Source organism: Lacerta agilis, chromosome 1 (assembly GCF_009819535.1).
Source record: "Lacerta agilis isolate rLacAgi1 chromosome 1, rLacAgi1.pri, whole genome shotgun sequence".
Taxonomy (NCBI): domain Eukaryota; kingdom Metazoa; phylum Chordata; class Lepidosauria; order Squamata; family Lacertidae; genus Lacerta; species Lacerta agilis.
The window spans coordinates 113928394-113952350 of record NC_046312.1 but is presented as its reverse complement, the minus strand read 5'-3'; the positions used below and the strand labels follow the sequence as shown (position 1 = coordinate 113952350).

General features: G+C 40.7%; 1 protein-coding gene across 1 annotated transcript in view; it reads right to left on the bottom strand.

Annotated features, from left to right (window-relative positions):
• Nucleotides 1-23325, bottom strand: part of LOC117057138 (dynein heavy chain 11, axonemal-like) — a 205127-nt gene extending 181802 nt beyond the window's left edge. The window contains exons 1-16 of the mRNA XM_033167945.1: nt 23075-23325; nt 22780-22949; nt 21765-21984; nt 18721-18837; nt 18089-18175; nt 16219-16377; nt 13314-13397; nt 11461-11619; nt 11246-11404; nt 10988-11110; nt 6643-6867; nt 4610-4701; nt 4201-4327; nt 3951-4100; nt 2891-3124; nt 946-1077 (exon numbers count right to left, since the gene is read on the bottom strand). Coding sequence (XP_033023836.1) covers nt 946-1077; nt 2891-3124; nt 3951-4100; nt 4201-4327; nt 4610-4701; nt 6643-6867; nt 10988-11110; nt 11246-11404; nt 11461-11619; nt 13314-13397; nt 16219-16377; nt 18089-18175; nt 18721-18837; nt 21765-21984; nt 22780-22949; nt 23075-23314 — 2478 coding nt within the window. The 5' untranslated portion in view covers nt 23315-23325. The remainder of the gene's footprint in view (nt 1-945; nt 1078-2890; nt 3125-3950; nt 4101-4200; nt 4328-4609; nt 4702-6642; nt 6868-10987; nt 11111-11245; nt 11405-11460; nt 11620-13313; nt 13398-16218; nt 16378-18088; nt 18176-18720; nt 18838-21764; nt 21985-22779; nt 22950-23074) is intronic.
• Nucleotides 23326-23957: the final 632 nt, after the last annotated feature.

Below are 23957 nucleotides of genomic sequence, written 5' to 3'. Positions count from 1 at the left end.
GTGCTAGAGCACACAGAAACATGGTTTACCTTCCCACCGCAGCGCTACCTATTTATCTACTTGCACTGGCGTGCTTTCGAACTGCTAGTTTGGCAGAAGCTGGGACAGAGCAACGGCAGCTCACCCCGTCACACAGATTTGAACTGCCGACCTTCTGATCAGCAAGCCCAAGAGGCTCGGTGTTTTAAACCACACTGCCACCCACTCCCTATAAGAAGCTGCATGGATCACGCCCCTCCGTCTGGTCTCTACTTCTCTCGGCATCTGCTGCCTGAAGCAGCAGCATCACTCTGCCTAATAAGAGAGCCAGTCCTAAGAGCAGCCAGCTGAGAGCATCTTGCTCACCTACCTCCCTAAAAAAGAAAACCCAAAGCTGAAATTGCCTTCTACGTGCAAGACATGAGCTTTACCACTAAGCTGTTGGTACACAGAGCAAACACACATTTTGAGTGAGGCCTAGAAGGAGCTTTTAAGTTATCATTGACGTCTTGCCGGGGGGGGGGGTAGCCAACAATGCAGTAAAAGAAGAGAAGAGAAGAGAAGAAAAAGTACCCTGCCAAATTAATATCCAATCATAGTATTTTATACAATTTAAATTGCAAAGCCAGCTGGAATAAATGTACATTTTCATGGTAACATTTAACAGGTCTGGGACAGATCACTGAGAACCTGCTGTCACTTTATAGCATACATTTTTAATAAGACACTTTAAACATTTGGACAAACACACACATATCTATATATATTTAAATAGCATTTTTTTTTCAACTGGTAAATGCAATTATCTTCAGTCCTGAATCCAAAGAAAAAGGACAGAAATTGACTGGATCAAAATATTCTGTCATCATTATACATAAGCAAGCCGAAATCTTTTCAACAAATGAAATTATTCTTTATCTTATGCTTTTAAAAATGCATTAGGGTAATTGCTCTGCAACAAATTACCTTCTGTGCTATAAGCTTTGCTACAACATCTCTAGCATGTACATCAATTGTGCATATTGTCATGATCTTCTGACGATCTCCAGGGGTGAGTTCCCCTAACAGCATGTTTATAAGGGCGTTCAGTTGAGCAATCTGCAAAATAATTATATTTCAATGGAGATATTACACTGTGAAGGGAAAAAAAACCTATTATATGTCAAGTGCTAAATGGAGCAGTTCTGATAGCAAGGCATACTTATTGGTGCTTTTAATCAAGGCAAATAACTTTTGCAAACTAATAGTGGTATTGTTTTCTCGTAATTGTAATTTGCTTCCTTAATAACAAAGATACACTTTTCAGCTAGTAGCCATTACTTTTATTCCAATATGAATTAAATACTTGTGGGCAGACTCATTTGTACTGCATTTGCTTTAGTGTTCAGTGTGATGGAATTATTAAGACGTTGAAATGTAGCACATATCATACAGCATTTTAGAAAAACAATTCGCAATAGCTAAACTGTGCTTTGCTATTTAAACTCCTTTATCAAAATTAAGGGGGGGGGGTTGTGTTCATTTATTCTTCTGCATTAGGAGTACAATCATATGCTTAAGACCTGAAGGTTGAGGTGCTATAGGACTGGGCAGAAGCCTATCATGTCAGCGGAATGCCACTGCTATGTAGGGAAAAGGGAGAAATTAGATTCAGTTCGCGTTTAAAGGTGAACGAATGTGTCTGATCAAAACAGAAAATTCTTTCCAGTAGCACCTTAGAGACCAACTGAGTTTGTTCTTGGTATGAGCTTTCGTGTGCATGCACACTTCTTCAGATACACTGAAACAGAAGTCACCAGATCCTTAAATATAGTGAGGGAGTGGGGAGGGGTATTACATACCAAGAACAAACTCAGTTGGTCTCTAAGGTGCTACTGGAAAGAATTTTCTATTTTGTTTCGACTATGGCAGACCAACACGGCTACCCACCTGTAACTGGAATGTGTCTGATGACTGACTGCTACTATGAGTGGCTGTGGTGGTGGTGGTTAGGGAACTGTTCTGTAGTGTCTGCACTGTGGATTCGAGTCCAGGAACTCCCTCTCCTTTGCAGGCACAGGAAAAGTGAGCTTAAAGGCTTAAACTCCCCTCTCCTGCTTCCTAGTCCCATGCCCCATGCACAGCACTGGACAGTGGCTGCTATCAGGGTGTACCTGCCATTGTTGCATATCCTTGGTGAGCAGGGAGGCTGTGTTCTATGTGTTCTATGCATTCTTCCTCTCTTCTGTGTTGGTGTGGGTCATCAAGTAGTGAGGAGGAGAAGCAATAAGTGGATGTGAACTCCTGCTTGGAAAGGACGTCTGGGAGCTGCTCCACCTCCAGCCACTGAGATCTTTTGATGTGACCCACTTTTATTCACGTATTTGTTGAAAGGAACTTGAATACTGCTTAACATTTCACAAATTCAGCGGTCCCATATGACTTAGTGTGGCAGGCCATCCCATGTGGAGCTCGTTGCCAACAGAAGACTGGCATGCTTTCTTTTAGAGCCTTTTTTACAAACTGTACTGTGTTCAGACAGGCCTTTGGGACACAAAAAATTACCAACCAGTTTTTGGAGGTCCGTTCTTAACCTGAAACTGTTCTTAACCTGAAGCACCACTTTAGCTAATGGGGCCTCCCGCTGCCGCTGCGCCGCCAGAGCACAATTTCTGTTCTTATCCTGAAGCAAAGTTCTTAACCTGAAGTGTTATTTCTGGGTTAGCGGAGTATGTAACCTGAAGCGTATGTAACCTGAAGCATATGTAACCTGAAGCATATGTAACCTGAGGTACCACTGTAATAATAAGAATAAGAATAACTGTCAGCAGCAAAGGCTATTTCTGGGGCTGATGCTGGGACTTTTGTGTTGCACGCTGTGTGTTTTGTGGCACGTTACACATGCTCCCCTTTCAAGGGCTATTGCACTTGCCTGTTTGCGGTTGTAATCTTTCAAGGCCGTTTCAAAGCCTTCCTCGAGCCGATCAAAAGCCATTCTGACATCAGCTACCCACCAGATTTGACTGCTGGTTAAAGCCACTTGGGCCGGGAAGTCAAAGAGCCACTGGTCTCGGGACTTATCCTCGTAGGCTGACACAGCTTCCATTATCTTCTGCTTGACTGTCCTGTGCATGGCTTCCTCTAAAGAGCTTAACCAGCATTCTGCCTGAAGCATGTAGACAGGTACACCAATATTATTGAGTCAAGCAGTAGAGGAGCCCACTTCTTTTTAACATGCTTTTGTGCCTCTTTCATACAACGTACACAGCCAAAGGAGAAGAAGGTAAATCATTCATTCAGATATGTCCTTGGCCTAAGTCATGGGTAGGCAAACTAAGGCCCGGGGGCCGGATCCAGCCCAATCGCCTTCTAAATCCTGCCTGCGGACAGTCCAGGAATCATTGTATATTTACATGAGTAGAATGTGTCATTTTATTTAAAATGCATCTCTGGGTTGTTTGTGGGACATAGGAATTTGTTCATTTCCCCCCTCCAAAATATAGTCCGTCCGTCCCCCCAAGTTCTGAGGGACAACAGAAAAAGTTGTTGACCCCTGGCCTAAGTAATTCCTGCATGCCCCCATTCACTCCCCCTCTGCTTGACAACAGGGGGAGCTCCTCTCCAATTCTGAAGTTCTAGGACTCTGTGCTTTTAGCTGGTGCCTATCAATGACCTTTCGCACAAGGTCCTCTTTTTTGGAATGCCAAAGGTTGAGTGAGATTGCAAGTTCCCCTGTTTTCCTTGGACCCAGACTTCCAAAAGTCCTTAAATAGAAGCAGGAAGAGGCTGCTGGCAGGCTGATCAACACAGTATTAAAAACTTCTTGGCTGTGCTTCCCAACTGCTTCTGACCTTGCTTTTAATTAATAATAATAATAATAATAATACTTTATTTGCACTGACTTGCTGTGGACTTTGCTAAGCTAATTGTTCTCAACTCCAGATCCAGAAATGATACCCATCTCCTGGCTTGCTCTCTGCCTCTTGATTTACCTGCCCTTTGCAGAAACAGGGCTCTGAGAAGACCACAAACTCTCCTTCTCTGCTGTACATTCCTACGGCCATCTGTATTTCAGTGCTTTTGTCCTCTTCAAATTTAAGGTCGGCCACATTGTCAAAGAGCTTCACCAAGTGCCTGGTAATCTGTTGACCAGGATTACAAAGTTAATGATGTTATGGCTTCAGTTTGCTGCCACCAAGAATTAGAGAAGCAAACAACGTCAACAGGAGGGGGGAGGAATACCTGCTTGGGATGAGTTCCTTTAGAGATGATTTCTAACAAATCCACTGCAGAGACAAAATAGAATCTTGGAAAGGTGAGTCTCTTGGCATCTAAGTAATCCGCTAAGGATTTCTCACAAAGTGTGAGCCTGAGAAACAAAAGCCCACAAATTTAAAAGAAAGAAAGAAAATGATTCCTAACATAAATTAGAATTGCCAGTGAGGTAGTCACTGAAGTAAAATACCCATAATCTAGCTTGGAGAGGATAGATTGCTGGCAGAACATTGAGCAGTTTGCAATAGATCAGCAAGGGTTTTGATTTTCAATTATAGCAACAAAAATTCTCCCTTCCTTCCCGCAAAAAGGACTTTCAGAACCCTATTTAGATGTATACTTCCATAAGTAAGCCTTAGATCCATTTAAATCTAACCTTTGTTGAAGAACTTCCAGTTTTCCAAGTAATCCCATCTGGTTTGTTACTTCTATGACTTTTTTTGCCTTCACCAGCACAGCCATAAGTTCCTGAGCAACCAAGAGGGAGGAAAAGCAGAAGGAAATGAAAATACTATTTCAAAGCAGGATAGAGCTTCTTTTTGAGAGTCAAGAGGACATTTCAAGCAGAGTATTGCATTTGCATAGGGGAGAGGGTAAAATCTCTGCCATGAATGTGAATTTAAGACAACCTGGCTAAGTCATATTTAGTCTGAAAAAATATGTCTGTTAGAATTACCTGCTTTATGTGGTAATTGTGAGAAAGGATCTGGGCAAACAGGTTGTATAATAGTAGCAGTAAGTGATGCAAATAAAGGTATTTGATTTTGGGGGGAGGTTAATCTGGTTTTTGTTTTGATTTTATGTTATTTTTAATGTGAACCGCCCTGAGACCTTCGGGTATAGGGCAGTATAGAAATGAAATGAAATGAAATGAAATAAAATGAAATGAAATGAAATGAAATGAAATGAAATGAAATGAAATGAAATAAATAAAATAAAATAAAATAAAATAAAATAAAATAAAATAAAATAAAATAAAATAAAATATTATTATTTGCACCCTGCCCATCCGGCTGGGTTTCCCCAGCCACTCTGGGCGGCTTCCGAAAAAGATTAAAATACATTAAAATGCCACACATAAAAAACTTCCCGAAACAGGGCTGCCTTCAGATGTGTTCTAAATGTCAGGTAGTTGTTTATCTCTTTGACATCTGATGGGAGGGCGTTCCACAGGGCAGGGGCCACTACTGAGAAGGCCCTCTTGCCTGGTTCCTTGTAGCTTTGCTTGTCACGGTGAGGGAACCGTCAGAAGGCCCTCGGCACTGGACCTCAGTGTCCAGGCTGAACGGTGGGGGTGAAGATGCTCCTTCAGGTATACTGGGCCAAGGCCGTTTAGGGCTTTAAAGGTCAGCATCAACACTTTGAATTGTGCTTGGAAATGTACTGGGAGCCAACGTAGGTCTTTCAGGACCGGTGTTAAATGGTCTCGGCGGCAGCTCCCAGTCACCAGTCCAGCTGCCGCATTCTGGATTAGTTGTAGTAGTAGTAGAAGCAGCAGAAGTAATTTATTACCTACCCTTCACCAATTCGTTCCAAGGTGGGATACAAAAAAAAAATAATTCAAAATTTTAAAGTAATTAAAACAAATTACCATCGCAGGAATAGAGTGGGTCCAAAACACACACATCTCAAGTGTGAGAGGCTAGGGTAAAGAGATGCATATTCAGCATTCAACTTCATTATACAGTAGTTTATGATTATAATAGTAACACAGCTTTGAAGATGGTCTTTAAGCTGTCACCAGATCAACATGACTACCCCTTGGAATTTGTATTCATGTGAGAAACGTGTCACATTAAAAACCTGAAACAAAAGCTACCGGTAGTTCTGTCCATTATACAAAAGTATTTCTGCACAACTGCTTGAAAGAGACTCTTGATGACCAGATGACCAAATGTGACCAAATGAGTGACTATTTAATAGCCTCTAAAAATTCAGCAGCTATTGGTTTTAAGGAAGATTAAAATTGAAGGCTTCCAGTTCCGGTCTGCCTTAATGAAGTCAGCCCCCACGGCAGCGGGAGAACGTAGTCAATGGAAAAACAAGGATGACAGAGAGTAAATCATTCTTGCAAATCCTCCCCCAGGGAGGGGGGAATGGGCTTCATTCGCAGTTTGTCTCGGTGCCTGACTCTCACTCTGGCATGGAATGAGGGGGCCAGGGAGGCATTGAGTGCAAAAGCACTACGCCTGGCGAAAACCCTCCTACACAGCCACTAAGAAGCAGCGGTTCCCCTGTTAATTAGAGCTTAATTGGACTAAAGTACATGCGCATGCTAGAAGAGATGAATTACAAACTGTAGAACAAACCAACTGCGAGGACTTTAAGGTTTGAATTTGAGATAAGTCTTCATTCTTTTCTCTCTCACATAGTTTACGGAGAAGAGAAGATTGAGATGCTTGTTCATACCTTGAAATCCTTATCAATCCCCTCAAATCTTTTAGCATCTTCTGAAAGCTGGTTTCGTATATCCTCAGAATTGGTGAAGATACTCTGGAGATGAGCCCAGGTTTGCTGTACTTCCAGCCACAGTGAAATTACCATGTCTGCTACCATTAAGCTCTTTTGCCAGCTACTGACCTCCACCAGGAAATATTCCACATATTTACTCATCAGTATATTCTGAAGCAGCACCTGCAACAATATTTGAATACAGCCTTATAAGGTATTTATTAATTTGCAAATTTTTATTTATTAGTTGCCTCTTAAAATGATTTATCTAGGTCCTATACTATATAATATATATCAAATATAAACAAAGACAGGATCTACAATGATCTGTAAAAACGTGACTAAACGTAATGTTATATAACTCTCAATGCAATTTTCTATTGTCGAGGGCTCGCTGCTCTACAGTGCCCTCTGGTGTCACATTTTAATAACAGATTTCTAATGTTATAAATGACCAATGTACATCCGTCCAAGGAGTGGATGAGTCTGTTTTGTTTTCTCTCTGCTTCTCATTTTTCAAAGTTTATTATTTGCCCCATTTCCACATTTAAGAAGTCCACATGAAAATTCATATAGATTTTCATGTGCATTTCTCCCAATGTATGTATTTTGTGTGCAATTTTGTCTAATAAATCACACTCCCACAAATATTCTTTGCTAATAAACTGTAGTTTTGTAGATAATATTCACTTTCTGGTGGGAGAACTACAGGACAAAATTCAGAGAGGTGAACCTTTTGAAGGTTAGCTGGGTTTCAGTTGACTTACCGATTCAGGAAATTTTGCATTGAATCAGTATTTCCTCCCATCCCTAATTTAAACAATGAGCATCATTTGGGTTACATTCCTCTTGCCACTCTTCCCAGAGGACAACCAATGTGGTTTTAGTGCCAAAACCAGTCCTGAACTCCAATTGCGAACGTTTTACGGAAGCTGAACGTCAAATGCGGGTTCCGCGGCTTCTGATTGAGTGCAGGAAGCTCCTGCAGCCAATCGGAAGCCGCACCTTGGTTTTCAAACCATTTTGGGAGAAAGAAAAGTGTATTTTTACCATTGCACATAAATGGCGAGGAGGTGGAGAGGGTTGGCAGTTTTAAATACCTGGGCATTTACATCTCCGAGGACCAATCATGGACTGTAAATATTAATATGGCTGTGAGGAAGGTGCAGGGGAGGTTGTATTTCCTGAGAATGCTCAGGGGATTGAATCTATCTCAGAACCTACTCCTGTCCTATTATCACAGTACCATTGAGAGTGTCTTAACCTATAGTATACTATCGTGGTATGGGAGCAGCTCTGTAACGGATAAAAAAGCTTTACAGAGAATAATTAAAATTGCCCAGAATGTTATTGGGCTCCAACTACCAACCCTGGACGAGATCTTCACGTCTCGCTGTTTGAAGAAGTCATACAACATCCTGAGAGATCCCACCCATCCTGCTCACAACCTTTTTGAACTGTTGCCTTCGGGCAGAAGATACAGGATAATGAAAACTCGAACCACACGCCTTCTGAATAGTTTCTATCCAAGAGTTTTGATTGCACTTAATAATGATCTCAGGGTCAGTAGTAAGTAATAGTAAGCAGTGAGTAGTAAGGAATGAGACAGGCTTTTAGGTTATGCTATGCTTTTTAATAGGTTATGTTATACTCTGGATTATGTTATGTTTTAATAGATTAAGGATGAGAGTGTTGGAGATATGTGCAAATGTGTATGGTAAATCCGGTCTTTGGGTGTTTGATTTTCGTTGTTGTGTATACTGTGTATATACGGACAATGACAATAAATCTATCTATCTATCTATCTATCAATCTATCTATCTATTAAGTTTGACAATTAAGTTACCACTGCATTCCATTTCCCCTCCCACATGGTTTATCATTCCTTTTCCCCAAGTCAGCCAGAATTTTATGGTCACTGAGTACCTTCAGTCCTCATTAGGTTATTTTTGGGGGGGGTAGAGGTGTCTCCCCTCACGTTTTTTCTAAGGATTCTTTTTCGTAAGCATCAGCAGTCATGCCTGAACATCATCATTTTTTTTCTGTAGCATTTGCAAGCACTCCACTTAACTAGTGTGTGCTTAGTTTACTGAAGTCAACCTGTCAATAACTTGACACAGTAAAGTAGTGACTCAGCATTTAATTACTGCCAGTTTTCTCAACCCATGGCATCATTTTTTTTTTGCAGCTTCCTCAGTGACAGCCTCATAAAAGTCATTCTTGTGAAAGGGTCCAGAATGCAATTTGCATCAATCAGTTCAATGAGAACACACTGTGGTTGTGCTTTTTAAAATAGCCCTAAGAACTGCAGTACCTATAAACTGCCATTGATTCTAAGCAGTGCTTTTTTCTGGGGGGATCCAGGGGGACGCATGCCTCTAAACATTTTGTGAATCTAAGTTTGGCCTCATTGAGGGGCAGTATTTCAATATGAATAGGAAAATGAGTGTGCCCATAAATGTGTGTTTGTTTGTTTTTAGCACTGATTCTGATTTTAGCACTGATTCTGATGATTCAAAAGACATGGAAAGCTTGAGCAAATTGTTTTTAACACAGCCAGTGGGAAATGTGCCTGCCATATCTGAACAGAGAGTTTATTCCAGAGATTAGGGGACATCACAGAGAAAGCCCTCCTCCAAGTTTCCGCAGGATAAATGCCTGCAGCATAAGTAATAGTTTTGGGTACAGACCAACCAAACTGGAATTTGTACAAGTTATTGCCAGTTTTTGTTTACCTATAAATGTTGTCATCGCAGATTGTCTATGTCGGGGGCTGCCCTCGCCGCAAGGCAAGGAGTTGCCAGGGCTTTATCGGTATCGTGAGCCCCCGCCTCAACTGCTGAGCAATTCATCTTCCTCCAGTGGGGAGGGCAGTGATCCCTCTAGTGGGGAGGCAGAGATGGGACTGGGAAGTAGGAGTCAGGGCTCTGACAAGGAAGGAGAGCCTGCGCACCAAGCAGAGGCTGGAGGGGAGGCACCTCTTCCGTCTCCCCACTTGCACAGGGGGGAAGACGCAGAGGGGGTAGGCGGGGGTTCCACATCCCTCGGCTTTTATGCTGGGCAAGGAACCGGAAGAGGCCATTCCCGGACTCTGGCGAAGGATGAGCTAGACGTACTTTTTGTTGCTGCACTGTATATATCTGCACAATAAAGAAACTTAGTTTAGGAACCTCGGAGTCTGGCTGATTACTCATGAACAATCACTGAACCACCTTACAGTCTAAGTGTACCAATTAGGCTAGAATATTTTGTTTGTTTGTTTTAAAAGTTTTCCCCACCCCCTTCTCCCTCTGAATAGCCCTTCTGATTTCGTTTCTTTGTGTTTTTTAATTCTTTTTCAATTTGACTCAAGATTTTGAAAAGGCAGGAAATATAAACAGATTTTCAAGTCCTGAGATCAATTTCATGTTTAGTACCTCCCAATGAAGTGCCATCAAAAAGAAGTTGAAAAGTGTGGTGGACCCGATAGAACCAGAGAACAAGAACCAATCATTCATGTAGGACATGAGTAGGTAAACTAAGGCCTAATCGCCTTCTAAATCTGGTCTGCAAACAGTCCAGGAATCAGCGTGTTTTTACATGAGTAGAATGTGCCCTTTTATTTAAAGTGCATCTCTGGGTTATTTGTGGGGGAGGAATAGGAATTCGTTCATTTTTTTCTCCAAAATATAGTTCGGCCCCCCACAAGGTCTGAGGGGCAGTGGACCGGCCCCCTGCTGACCCCTGATGTAGGATGTGTGGTGCCAAGTGTAGCATTATGATCTCTTGCAGATAATATGCATTCATAAAGATCCACTGCATTTTTAAAATTTGTTTTGACTTGACAAAAATTAAAAATTCTGGAAAATCAGGAGGGTTGCGATGTGGGTTAAAACAAATATCTAATATAAGAAAACTATTTGCGTTGTTTTGTATGTATCCTTAAAAAGTGTATGGAAATATTAGAAGGCATTGTTTCTGTTTAAATGAACTCTCACGGGATCCACCCAATGACTTACAATCACACTAATGTGGTTCACCCACAGAACTTTGAAGTCTTCCCTGAAATGCTGGAGGGAGCAGCTCACTGCAAAACTGATCTCTTGCTCATGCCTATTGTTTGGAACAATAACGGGTTATGTACTTCGCATTTGACACAATACATCGACTGCTTCTAGGAAAGAAGGGCTAGAATTGAAAAGGCCACACACACAAGGTTCTGCATGTGCCTCCAAAATGCTCTAAGAGTTGGATTAATGACTCAAAAAAGTTGGCAGGCGTGCTACACAATGCCTTGGAGAAAACATTCAGAGCAAGCCATCACCTGGTTGTCTTCTAGTGTTTCTATAAGGTTTTCGTCGGATTTCAACAATGGCGTGCCTGTGCTGTGATGTTCTTCATATGAGAAATCCATAACACCCCATGTCTGATTGATTTCCATGAGTGCCTGTGGAAAAAACAAAACAAATCGGTTCTGTTAACACTATAAGCACATCACCCCCCTGACTTCAGTGTCATTAGGATGGTTGACTATTTCCTACGAAAGCAGCTGTTACTTGTAATACATTTAACTGTGGCCTACTTTTTCTATTGCCATTTCTTTCACAGCTTTATCCACAATATGTTTCACTTCATCTTCTACCCTGTGGAGCTGGAGAGCTAAAAGGTCCCCTAGTGTAGTGTCTTCGTTCATGACAAAGCAGACCTGGGAAACGAAATTGAAAAGAAAAGTCATTTGCGGCTCAGGATAAGACTTGTGTGCACACAGCTCCAGTGTACGAAGCCAAAAAGCTATACCCCTGTTGCAGCCATAAGTTGTTGCCAGTGTCTTTTCCGGACGGCAGGGTTCTGAAGTTCATTCACTGCTCTCAAGGAGGTTAACAAATTCTTAACTGTTGACTCTAATCCCACGTATACATGCCAAGCACGTATTCCTTTATCCAAAGTCTTCATGTCCTGTGTAGTACAGAAACCGTGAAAAGAAAGCAAGAAGCAAGCAATGGGAGACAGATGTAAAACACAATGTTGCTTTCAGAAACTAAATGTTTAAGCTTTCAGTAGGCCAGATATCATCCAAATGTAACACTTTGGGGGGGTGTATTGCACAATGAAGTTCCTTTCCAACTGCAGTGCTCCCTAGTAGAGATTTGTTCAATTGACCAAACAGGGGGTGCTCAATGCATTGGGGGCAGCGGCGGCTGAGATCAGAGGTGCCATCTTCTGAAGAACATTGAGGGGGCCCAATGTGATGTCCTGACGTGACTCCGCATCTAGTTCTGCATTTGGCCTCAACAATCAGGGGCCCTGCCCCCTAAAAATAAATACTGAGAGGGCCCAAAGAGCCTCGGCCCCCAGACAGGCACCTATGGCTGAGATTGTGTCCATTGCTCCTGTCCCGTCATCATGCACAGATTGTTCAGCTTTTCCACAGAGAGTCTGCATGCAGACAAAATTGACGCACATAGCCGTGGGTCCTGCAATCTCTACCCAGCAAAAACGCAGAGACAGTTCTGTGCAGGGGCAAAGCTTGCACACACATACTGGTAACTTGTATCTTCATAGGGTGTATGTAAAAGAGCTGTATCAGTGTGTGAGGCCATATGTATTAATTCAGTGTTTTTCAACCACTGTTCCGCGGCACACTAGTGTGCCGTGAGATGTTGCCTGGTGTGCCGTGGGAAAAATTGAAAAATTCAAGAGAATTACTTTATATATAGTCAATATAGGCACAGAGTTAATTTTTTAAACATTTTCTAATGGTGGTGTGCCTCGTGATTTTTTTCATGAAACAAGTGTGCCTTTGCCCAAAAAAGGTTGAAAAACACTGTATTAATTTACAAAGCCATAGATAGCTAGATGGATAGATTAGATAGATAGATAGATAGATAGACAGACAGATAGCATTTTGTCAGATTAATCAATTCATTTAACAGGCAAATTTTATAAGTGCATACCATTTAAATACTTCTTGGTGTTTAATGCCATGATCCCAAAGAAGGGGCTTCCAATCAGGGCTTAATTTGAGGTGTCTCTTGTTGTTGTTGATAATAATAATAATAATAATAATAATAATAATAATAATAATACCAGATTTTCCCTAGAAAGGATAAATTGGGATTCAAAGAGAGTGGAGAATGGTAGATAGCATTTCGATGCCAATGGCATGATGCACACACAGCAAATGAGTGTGGGCTCATTGCATGCATGAGGAGCACTGATCTCACAATCAACGCCTGTCTGGAAGCACCCCACAGCTCAAGACAAAAGGACAAGAAAGCTGTTATCTACTCTGCAAACCTATAAAGCAACTCTACAAACCACTTTCAACTTTCTTGGCTTCTGCCAAAGAAATGTTGAAATCGTAGCATGGTAGGGGTGCTGTGAATTCTCTGTTACTGCTTGCTAGCCTTTACAGAAGTCAGCCCCTGGGGTTCTCTGAGGGGGAATGAATTACTGCTAAACCAGTGTAAGTCACTCTAGCTGAGAGTTCTCATGCCTTTTCTCTGCAGTGCTTCTCAGGCACTGGGTACCACTTTAGCTCGAGAACCAAAAGTTACTGTATACTCTACTGTATGCAAAAGGATTGGTTTGCCAGTTCAGTTAAGTACAGTGCATGTAAATACAATATAGTAATTTGGAGTATTTATCACCTTTGAAAATCTTCTAAGGTCTACATCCATTTGTTCAACATTTATATGTTTCCATGGAGTTTTCATCCAGTCTTTAATGCTCATCTGTAGGTAGGAGGAAAGGAGAATCCCATAACATATATTTTTTGCAGCATCTTAGGATGCAAAGAGAGTTTTCAAACTCACCTGTATGTTCTGTGTATAAATATGTATAATGTACAATGCATACAAAATGATTTTCAAAATCTGAAACCTACTGAGGCTGAAATCTAATCTAAGGAGACATGTATTCTTGATTCTGTGCACTAGAAAATCTTGCTAGCTTTTTAAGGGAGAGAAAACATTGTCCAGAAGATTCATATTCCAAAGGCATTACATTCCCACAGAAATTCTCTTGCATTCAACAGAAAGCCTTCTCATCAAAACCTGGAGAGAGGAGGTTGATGTTTTAATCATTTCATAGAAAGCCTCCCTTCCCCTACTCCAAATTCATTTGTCCGACTTGCTATTATCAGTCATACTTGGTTAAGAAAAGGAAATGTATAATCAAAAAGAATTGTTGAAGTTCTGTCTGTTCGTTTCCTTGATGTTCATTAAATGTTAAGATCAATGTGCCATTTGTGCAACATTCAAAGTTTTGCCTTAAGATATGCCTGAGATTAACAGTGCAGTGTTTTCTCACCAGTCAAGATGGCTTAAATGGGGCTTAGATGGGACTTAAGTGGGTTCCGGGGTGCAAAACAAAACAAAACAAAAAACATAACCAGTATATGTTAAGATCATTTTGTTATGACTACTTTTCATATTTAACCAAAGCTCTGATAACTCACATGTATGTGGTTTGAAACTGCCTGCCCCCTCCCTAAATGACTCTCCTACGTTATCCTAGAAGAGAGATCTTAAGATCCAACCCAAACTTTCTTTCTATAAATGGAACAGAGTTAATCTTCACCAGTGTGGGCTTTCCCATCCCATCTCCCTTTCCTTTTCACCCTGTGAAAGTCTACTTGTTGGCAATGGTATAGATTGATTGAGGTGAAGGGGCTACAAATGAAGATGAAATCTGGTGGGCATTTCTGCATTTTTGTGAACAGAGGAACACATTAGTGCCAGTGCCAAATTATATCTTTCATACAAACTGTTTTTAGTTTGTTTTTCATCATGGACTACACAGGTGGAATGTAGAGTTGGTAAATTGGCTCAAGCCTTCACCGACTCAGTTGTCAACTTATAAGCCCCCTATAAACTGATTGTATAGAAATAGCAGCAGCAACAGATGTACAGGAACATCTGGGTCCTTGTAGTGGTGGAGTGCTCAAACAACAGCTTCATCATTTTCACTTTTACATTGACTGACAGGAATGACAAATTGCCAAAAAATAAAAGATGTTATCGTGCTCATTTAATGTCTGGGTTTACAAGTTTTCATTCAGGACATTATTTACCACCAAATAAGAAACTGTCACACTCATCTGCTCATAAAATAAAAATTGCCAAAAATGGAAGGACAAATGATGAAACAATACACATTTTTAATGCTTATTTTCTCTCTCCCCACCCCCCTTTTAAAAGCAAAAATGGACTCCATCAGCTGATTAAGGAAACACATTGTACTGAATTCAATGGTTCCTTTCCTCTGATGGAAGGACTCTTCTATTATAGAAAGGAACCATTTGGTTCCATCTCAGGTTATGCATTTATACGGAATGTTGAATAGGGAAAGGAAAGGAGCATTCCCTTTGAGTTTCTTTTTTCCAGGTTTATCACTGACACCCGTTATTTCCATTTGTGTGGTTTTGCTTTTTTTATGTAAACAGACTTGGAAATGACACAAAATGGAAATCCTAGGATCATTAGAGACAGAAGATCATCAAATAGAATATTGATGTGCATCTCTAGCATCTGGTTTTTCTTAGCATTGTTCCTGTGTGTTTTATTCATTTTAGGCACATGTTCATAAATAATTTAACATTGTCATACATGCACTTGCCACATGGCACAAAGCAGAAATAGAATGGAATTAATTTTCAAGGACATATTTTTCTCCCATCAGAGGAGCCTATTTCAAGCTCATTCAAACCACAACAATTCCCATCAGGAAATTCTCTTTTATTTTGTCAGATGGGGGATACAACAAGTAATTTCAATGCTTTCAGCTTTGTCATCATTTTCTGGGATCTATGGTAGCAAACTTCCACACCTCCCTAGATTATTATTTTTTGTAGTGATGGGGAATAGCAGAAGGTCCCATATTCAATCCTTAAATCTCTTGATCAAAGCAAACTCAATGGGGCTGATGAAGCACACTACCTGAGACTGTTTAAGAACTGCTGCATGTCAGAAGAGACAAAAGTGGGCTAGAGGTAGCGGTCACATGATTCAGTAAAAAAAAACAGCTTTGTGTGTCCACAGAAAACAAACACAAATATAAATCTGTTTTCATCTATGGATGGGTCAGTAAGTGTGCCAACAACTTCTTCTAAAATCTCTTGAGAATAAGCTATTAATTAATTTAATAATATTGATATACCACTTGATTTGGGGGGGGGGCATTATCCATGTTCTTATTTTTGAAGTGTGGATTCACACGTGGTCATTGATGGGACAGGTGTATTTGGATTATGATCTGGTATGCCCATGAATAGAGCTGACAAGAGGCTGATTTAGTTTCTCAATTGCTGGTCGGACAAACAAGCTTGAATACACGATATCGTCTTGAATTTGGGGTTCTTGGTAATCTCCTTTTACAATTTTGCTTCACTTCTTATCTCCATAAACTTGTTACTGTTTCCAGCAGGTCACAGACATGATCAACACAGGACCCACCAAATCAAAAAGTAATCTTGTACCACTTCCTTATGTCAAGTTCCTCCTCTCTGAAGTAACATCCCTTTAGTTAATGCAAATGGCAAAGGCAAGTCCTTACCTGGACAAACACCACCATATCCCAGACTGATTTAAGCAAGATGGCGTCAGTACGGCACTGCTTCAGCTGCTTGTATTCTGGCACACTCACTTCAAAAAGCTTTGCAGTTTCCTGCAGCATTTTCATTTCTGTCTCTAGTTTTGCAATGTCTTTATGAGTCTGCAAGGATGCCATTTTGAAATATATTATCAAGCAAGAGCACCAGGTTTTTGCTTACATGTTCACAAGAACCTGGATATACGGATGTCTCAAATGAAGACTTTGCTTCTGACGTTCTTTGATTTTGATAAGTATTGGGGAAACACACTGCTAATTTTTTAAGGGGTAAATACTAGAGAAGTAAAAGATTAAACTAGATCTGAAGAAGAGTGATTCTTCCATAGGAATTCTATCCAGGGAAATAATCTGAGTGTTTGCATGATTCCCTCTTCTTACAAATACAAGAGGCGCTGACATTGCTACTGTTTTGGTGCCAAGTCAAGTTAAAAGTCATTAATTTGTTCAGAAATCTTAAATGTTTTTGACTTGCTTTTTGTGTGGGTGACTGTTTAGCCTGCCCTGTTGTTTTCTTACAAATACTTTTACTGCGAGTATTTGTATTTATCTCGATGAGCTGGGTTTAGTGTCCTTTGCATAGAAGTTTGGCTGTACGCTACCCTGATTATCAGGACTCATGAAGAGCAATCTATAAATGCTTTAATACATAAATAAATAGAGTCAGTTTTGTTTGCCATCAATAGAAGTATGCAAGACAATTGATGGGTGTGCCAAACTGTTGCATCCAAGGTCACACAACAAGGTCAAGACCCAATTCAGAAAATATTGAAGCTCCTCCCAGTTACCTTTGGAGACAGAGGCTAACACTGTTACTTTTTTAAACAAGGATGGGAAACCTAGGGCCCTGCAGATGTTGTTGGACTACAGCTCCCATCATCCTTGACCATTGGCCATGTTGGCTTTAGTTGGTGGGAACTGGAGTCCAATGACACCTGCTGGACCACAGGCTCTCCATCCTTGCTCTTGAACCATGCCCCCCCCCTTTTGACCTTGAAGCCCCCCACTCTATAATCTGGAACATTTCAAAAACTGCTTGAGATTCAATTGTAGTGAAAGAAACGTGGCCTGTAAATGCTCAGGAGCACTTTCTATTGATTTCATTTTTTTACTTTCCATTTATCAGAGACAACACACTCAAAGTGAATTGCTGCAACATGATAATGGATACAACATTGTGAGATTTTCTTGTCTGTGGTAAAAAAAAAAATTAGTCAAAACATGTTGCACATGTAACATACTACAATAAATGTCTGCTATCTGAACACCTATTTGGGGTTTTGCCTTTAAAAATAAGGAAAAAAGAAACATTTTGATACTGCCTTCTTTCCTCTTGATTGAGGTAAGGTCTCCTAAGATAGGTTCTAGTAAGTCCTGAGTAAAATGGGACTATGGAAAACCCCAAGTTACATCTGGGAAGATACCATAATTCCTTTCACTGAGACTAGTCTTAAACAGGTCATACAAATTTCACGTCCCTCACCCAAGATAGCTGTGGGAAAGTTCAAGATATTTAGCTTCAGGTTTGTGTGCCTTGTTGGAACTCTCCTAGACATATATATGTATATAACTTAGATATATAGAGAGTTGCCACTTTGAACTTCGTCCTGCTGCCTTTCACAGCAGCCTAATGCAGAGAATCAGATAAGATACGCATCGCTCACTACTTTTCTCCATGCCAGGAAAACATTTGTCTGTCAAATATTTGTGAGTTAATGACACAGGAACAGGGCCAATAAAAATGCCAGGAAAATGTAGCTGTTTCTAGTTCCTCTTAAGTGTGACTGAAGTGTCTAATCCATAATTTTTTTTTTACCTTGTCCATGCATGCATATGGATTCCCAGCATCAAATCTAAAGATGGCTTCATTTTTAAATCTGTTTCTGAACTCTTGCTGTTTAACCTGAAAGACATAGTACACACACAAACACAAAAGTTGAGTTCCTGAAAGGTTAAGCAGGTGATCTATTGAGATGATACCATAACTTTTCCTTGGCTGCTATCCATTAAGTACGTTCCATCTCATGAACCCTGAATCATTTCATTTTAGTCCCCTTGAATTTGCTTAAAACTTTATTTAATACAGCCTGCACAACCCCGACACAAATCACATCACACATACATTTAAAACATTCCCGGTGGATAAGCATAAAACATTTAAAATCTACATTTGATCTGACAACAGTGGCAGGCACCATGTTTGAAGTAGAAACAGATTAGACATAATTGAAGATAAAGAGGACGCAAGCATCATTCCCACTTTTAGGTGAAGTGGGCTTTAAATTATCAGATTCATCCGGAATATATTACCAGAAACATTGAATTGTTATCTTTAGACAGCCTTTTCTAAGAGTTTACAATTTCTCAGTTCAGTGAAGCTTGCCACCAGCTTGTTATCGGAACAAAAAACGAAAAATCATCCGGTTCACAGCACAGAACTGATCTCACCTCAAAAAGTACACATTTTCTTCTGATAACAGACACTTCATTGGACTGTAGAGGAGCCACTTCATGCTTCACAGTGAAGGCAATCTTTTTAAGATTCTTCCACTTTTCAGGTAATTCCTAACAACGCACAAACCGATATTGTTTGTTCGTTGGCACATCAAGTCAGCAAACCTTCCTTTCACAAAGGGTTGTACACATGTCTTATTTTCACTTTCTCCCCCCCCCACCCTGGTACATTTGTACCTTTTACTCTCCACCTCATTATTCTCTGCAATTGTAGACTCATTGCTCATAATAATTCATAAAATATATTTTTTTGCATTTTTAAAAAAATGTTTAGGTTCAACAGTCTGCATCTCAGTAAGCTTAATTTATATTCAGTCTGAAAATGAACTCAGCATCTCCATTGCCTGCAGCATGGTATGTGGCAGGTACTGTATTACCTTTTGCTTAAAGAACAGCAGAACAGCACTTTCTTACCCGTGAATATTTATATATACCATAAGTCACCCACATAGTCAATATCCAAGTGGCATTACAGTTCACTTCAGGTATTTGATATTTGTGTTAAGTTATGGCCTTCTTGGTAGTGGCACCCATCCTGTGGAATGCCCTCCCATCAGATGTCAAGGAGTTGAGTAATTATACATCTTTTAGGAGACTTCTGAAGGCAGCCCTGTATAGGGAAGCTTTTTAAGGTTTAATGTTTTACTATGTTGTTATATATGGTGGAAGCCGCACAGAGTGGCTGGGGCAACCCAGTCAGATAGGTGGGGTATAAACAAACAAACAAACAAACAAAAAACTGGTGGCGATCTGTTCTGGATTGCGCTACGTAACACGGGCGTGCTTAACACGAACACCCCCCCCCCCAAAAAAAGGAAAAAACCAGAAGTAGCGCGATTTGAGCGCTTCTGCGCATGCACGATGTGCGCAGAAGCGTTCTGCACATCCGGGGGCGACGTGCGCTCCAGAAACGCTTCCATGTCCCCGAAGAACTGAATACAGTGTATCTGAAGAAGTGGTCCATGCACACAAAAACTTATACCCAGAACAAACTTAGCTGGTCTCTAAGGTGCTACTGGACAATTTTTTGATTTTTTTATTTCTTTCGACTGCGTCAGAACAACATGGCTACCTACCTGAATCTAGTACAAATGGAAGTAAACATGGGATAAAGGGGAGTGGGGATGAGTGCAGAGTCACACTTCTTACAGGTTTAGAACCAAAGGTAAAATGCAGAAATACTGGGAATGTTATAACAAGGATGAATTGGAGTGTTAGGTACTAGATGTCTGAGAAACAAAATCTGTAAACAGGTAAAACCCCTAGGAGAGATTTTTAAAAAGGAAAGGGGAGGGTAAATAGATGGAGTTAAGGAGAAGCAATAAAAAATAAAATACCAAATAAGATATTGGCATCAACTTTGTTCTAAAACTTTAATTCCAAAAGAAAGGTTAGTAAAAAAACCAAAAAACTGTTGCAGTATTATCGAGCCCACCTTTTCATAAATATCTAGTTCTATGTATAAATCTGTTGGACTTCTTTTTGTGTTGTGTCATTTCCCAAGAAATGAAAATATTTCATGCTTGGTATGAAACTTGGAAGCATGTCAGCTTGATTGGCTTATTTTTTCTGTTCTAAATTCTCATTTATTTTAAGTACTTCATTGAAAACATGTTGTTGTTTTTTACTATGGAAATTTTGTCTTTAAGGTGCAATTTATAGGCAGAAATGTCTTTGTGCCCTCATTTATGGATTCATTGTCAGTAGATTGCTTATGTATATTAAATTCTCAGGCCTAGTGAATGAATGACAATTTTTTGCATCCTATAAGAATATGTGTTTTCAGCAATGACTCACCTTGTGAGATGGCCCTGGTTTCAGAACCGACTCAGGGCTGCTTTCTAGGGTTGGTTCTAAAGAGAGGGCAGTAGCCAATGTTATATATAATAGTAGATAGTATTAGATGTTAGTGGTTGGCAGGGCTGCAGAGGCAGGGTGGCACTGAATACCTGGCTTCCCAATGCCATGCATTGCTGTTGGTTACCAAGGGCAGGGAGGCAACGTGGAACTCAGCACAGCGGCGGCAAAGACAAATGCTCCTTTTGCCACATCCACATTGCGCCAAGCTCCCCACTGCCTCTCCCTTCTTCCTCTGCTGGCGTGTTTGCAGATTCAGGGAGAATAAAAGGAAGCACTTATTCACGCAATGGAAGATGCAGTGATGGTCTTCCAACTTAGATGGCCTTACAAGGGGATTAGACAAATTCATGGAAGATATGACTATCAGTGTCCATTAGTCATGACCATGGCTTTGTGATGCCTCCAAGTTTCAGAGGGGGAATACCTCAGGATACCAGTTCCTGGGTATTGTGAAAAAGAGGGGGCCTGTTTTTGTTCATTCTCTGATTGTGGGTATCTAGTTGGTCACTGGGCAAACAGATTGCTGGGACCAGGTGAGCATTTGGTTCGAACCAGAAGGGCTCTCCTTATGTTCACTTCTTGCCTCTGATCTCACTGGGCCCTAACGTGTTGAGAAGACCTCTGAAAGCAGCAAACGTTATGAAACTGCTTTTTATTATCAGTTTCTAAATACAGTGGTACCTCGACTTATGAGCGACTTACTTCCGTATTTTTTGACTTCCAAATGACCGCCGGAAGCGAAAAAATGGCCGCCGCTTCAAAAATTTTCGACTTACGAAGGGAAAGTGGCGGCATGATACCTCGACTTACGAAGTTTTGAATGTGTTCTTTTCGACATACGAATTTTCCCCCCCGTTCAACTTACAAAGATTTCGACTTACAAGCGCGCCTTCGGAATAGATTAATTTCGTAAGTCGAGGTACCACTGTATCATGTATTTTGTGTTTTTATATTGTGGTTTTATGTTGTAAATGCCCTGAGAACTGCGCATATAGGGTGTGATACAAATTTAATTGATGATGATATAATAATAATAATAATAATAATAATAATAATAATAATAATAATAATAATTAATAATAGAAACTCAGCAGATACAACAGCAGTTGCATTTTTACCTCAAGTTCTGTGTAAATCTGCTCTGGTAGCTGTTGCCCATAGCTTCGCAGCAATTCAGCCGTGGATTTTAGAGGCTTGAAAATATCTTCAATGGATTGCCGATCGCGGATAGCCATGAGGTGTCCCATTATTTCAACCAGAAGTGTGTAATCTCCTTCATTCACTTGCTTAGCTAACCCTTTTTCCGTTTCATGGATGAACTTGGCTAATTCTGTAATGCTAGGACATGGTTATGATGTCAGCAACTAACGCATACTGAGCTTGTTGCTTTCACAGAACTTCATTATACCTTAAGGACCTTTCCAGACACATGTGCACACATCCACTTAGCCGTTCTACACCCCTCCACATGCATCCCCCATCCTCCAGGCAAATAAGAAGCACTCTAGAGAACATGCTAGCCAATCAAAAATACTCAAGGAAGGAACAGAGCAGGGCTGGCAAGAGGTGTTGCCTGGGCAGAGACACTGTGGCATGGGGTGTGTGTGGAGTATAAGCCTGGAAAGAGTCTCTAGAGCTGCCACCTTTGGCTCATGGTCTTGAGGTTGCCCAGTGAGAAACTTCCATCTGCATGTTCATTGGCTCAGCACACAGGGCTGTCCACTGACATGTAGCCTTCCACAACAGTTGGAACCCTACATAATTGGGGTTCTGGCTCATATGGAGGTCTGTGTGTATATAGCCTTGCCTCCTGCAGACATCCACATTCCACATCGGAGGTGTGGCCAGGGAAGCTGCACAACGTTAAGTCTGGTGCCAGCAGCTGATCCCTGCTTCTTCTTCAATGCAATTAACCCACAAAAAGACAAGTCCTTTGTACAAGATCATCCGTGATTCTGCTTTGCTGGGATCAAACTCTTTATGGTGGTTTTTGTTTGGCTTTGGTGATGCTCCGTGCCCTTGTTTCTCCCCTATTCAATATTTCACGAAATGAGCACGGTTCCACCCCCGTTTCAAAAGATGTAAAATTCAAAAGCCTTTAAAAAAAAAAAAAAAACATCAAACATGGCTTACCTTTGGGCTACGTAGTTGAGCAGATGCTCCTGAAACATCCAGCTCCATTTTTTAATAACATTCATCACAGCTATCTTAAAAGGCTTAATATCAACCTGAAACCAGCCATTAAAAATCTTCTGGTTTTCAAACTTGCTTACTTCTTCGTGCAGGGCTTCATAAATGCTGATCTTAAGGAACAAGACGTGATTAAAATTCTGGTATTTTATAATTGGAAGAGCAAAATCGTGTAAATAGCTTAATGGAACACAACTAACAGAAGCAGATGAAAAGACATTTAAAAATGACAAAGTACCTGTTGTTTAAAGTGATTTAACTGTGGGGAGCATTTCTGAAGTTCATAGTCTGCATATAATTCCAGCTCTTCAGTACGGAGAAATCGTCCATAGAGAAGGAACTGCTTCATAAATTTGGCTTTATCATCCATCCATAAGTGGCTGTATTTCCTAAAGTAGCTTTGATATTCCTGAACATTAACAATGACCGAGTGCACCCTGCTCATAATTTCCCGGTGCATTTTATCCAGTGTATCCATCTGGTCCACATCATCCTAAATGTGAAAATAAAGCCAGAGAGAGTTGGTTCAATGGTTTATATATATATATATATATATATATATATATATATATATATATATATATATATATAGAGAGAGAGAGAGAGAGAGAGAGAGAGAGAGAGAGAGAGAGAGACTACAGCAAGTCCCCAGGACAACTGCAAGTATATAAACTAATCTCATGGTTTACAAACACATACTCTGGCTTCCATCACGGTGTTCCATTGCGCCAGAAGCGGTTTAGTTATGCTGGCCACATGACCTGGATGGAAAGCTGTCTGTGGACAAACGCCGGCTCCCTCGGTTTGAAGTGAGATGAGCACCGCAACCCCATATTTGCCTTTGACTGGACTTAACCGCCCAGGGCTCATTTACCTTTGCCTTTTACTTTATACTATGCTGAAATATGTCTTAGGCTGCATTCCTATACTCACCCAGAAATAAGTCCCACTTAACTCAATGGGGCTTACTTCTGAGTGGACACGCACAGGACTGCGCACAAATAATCACATTACGAAACAAGTGTCAGAGGCCACACTGCCAATCTCTTTTAAGATTCCAGTCTAGGCTCTCAGCCCCAAGAATCCTTTGGCGTGCAATTTCAGATGTGACTACTCACATA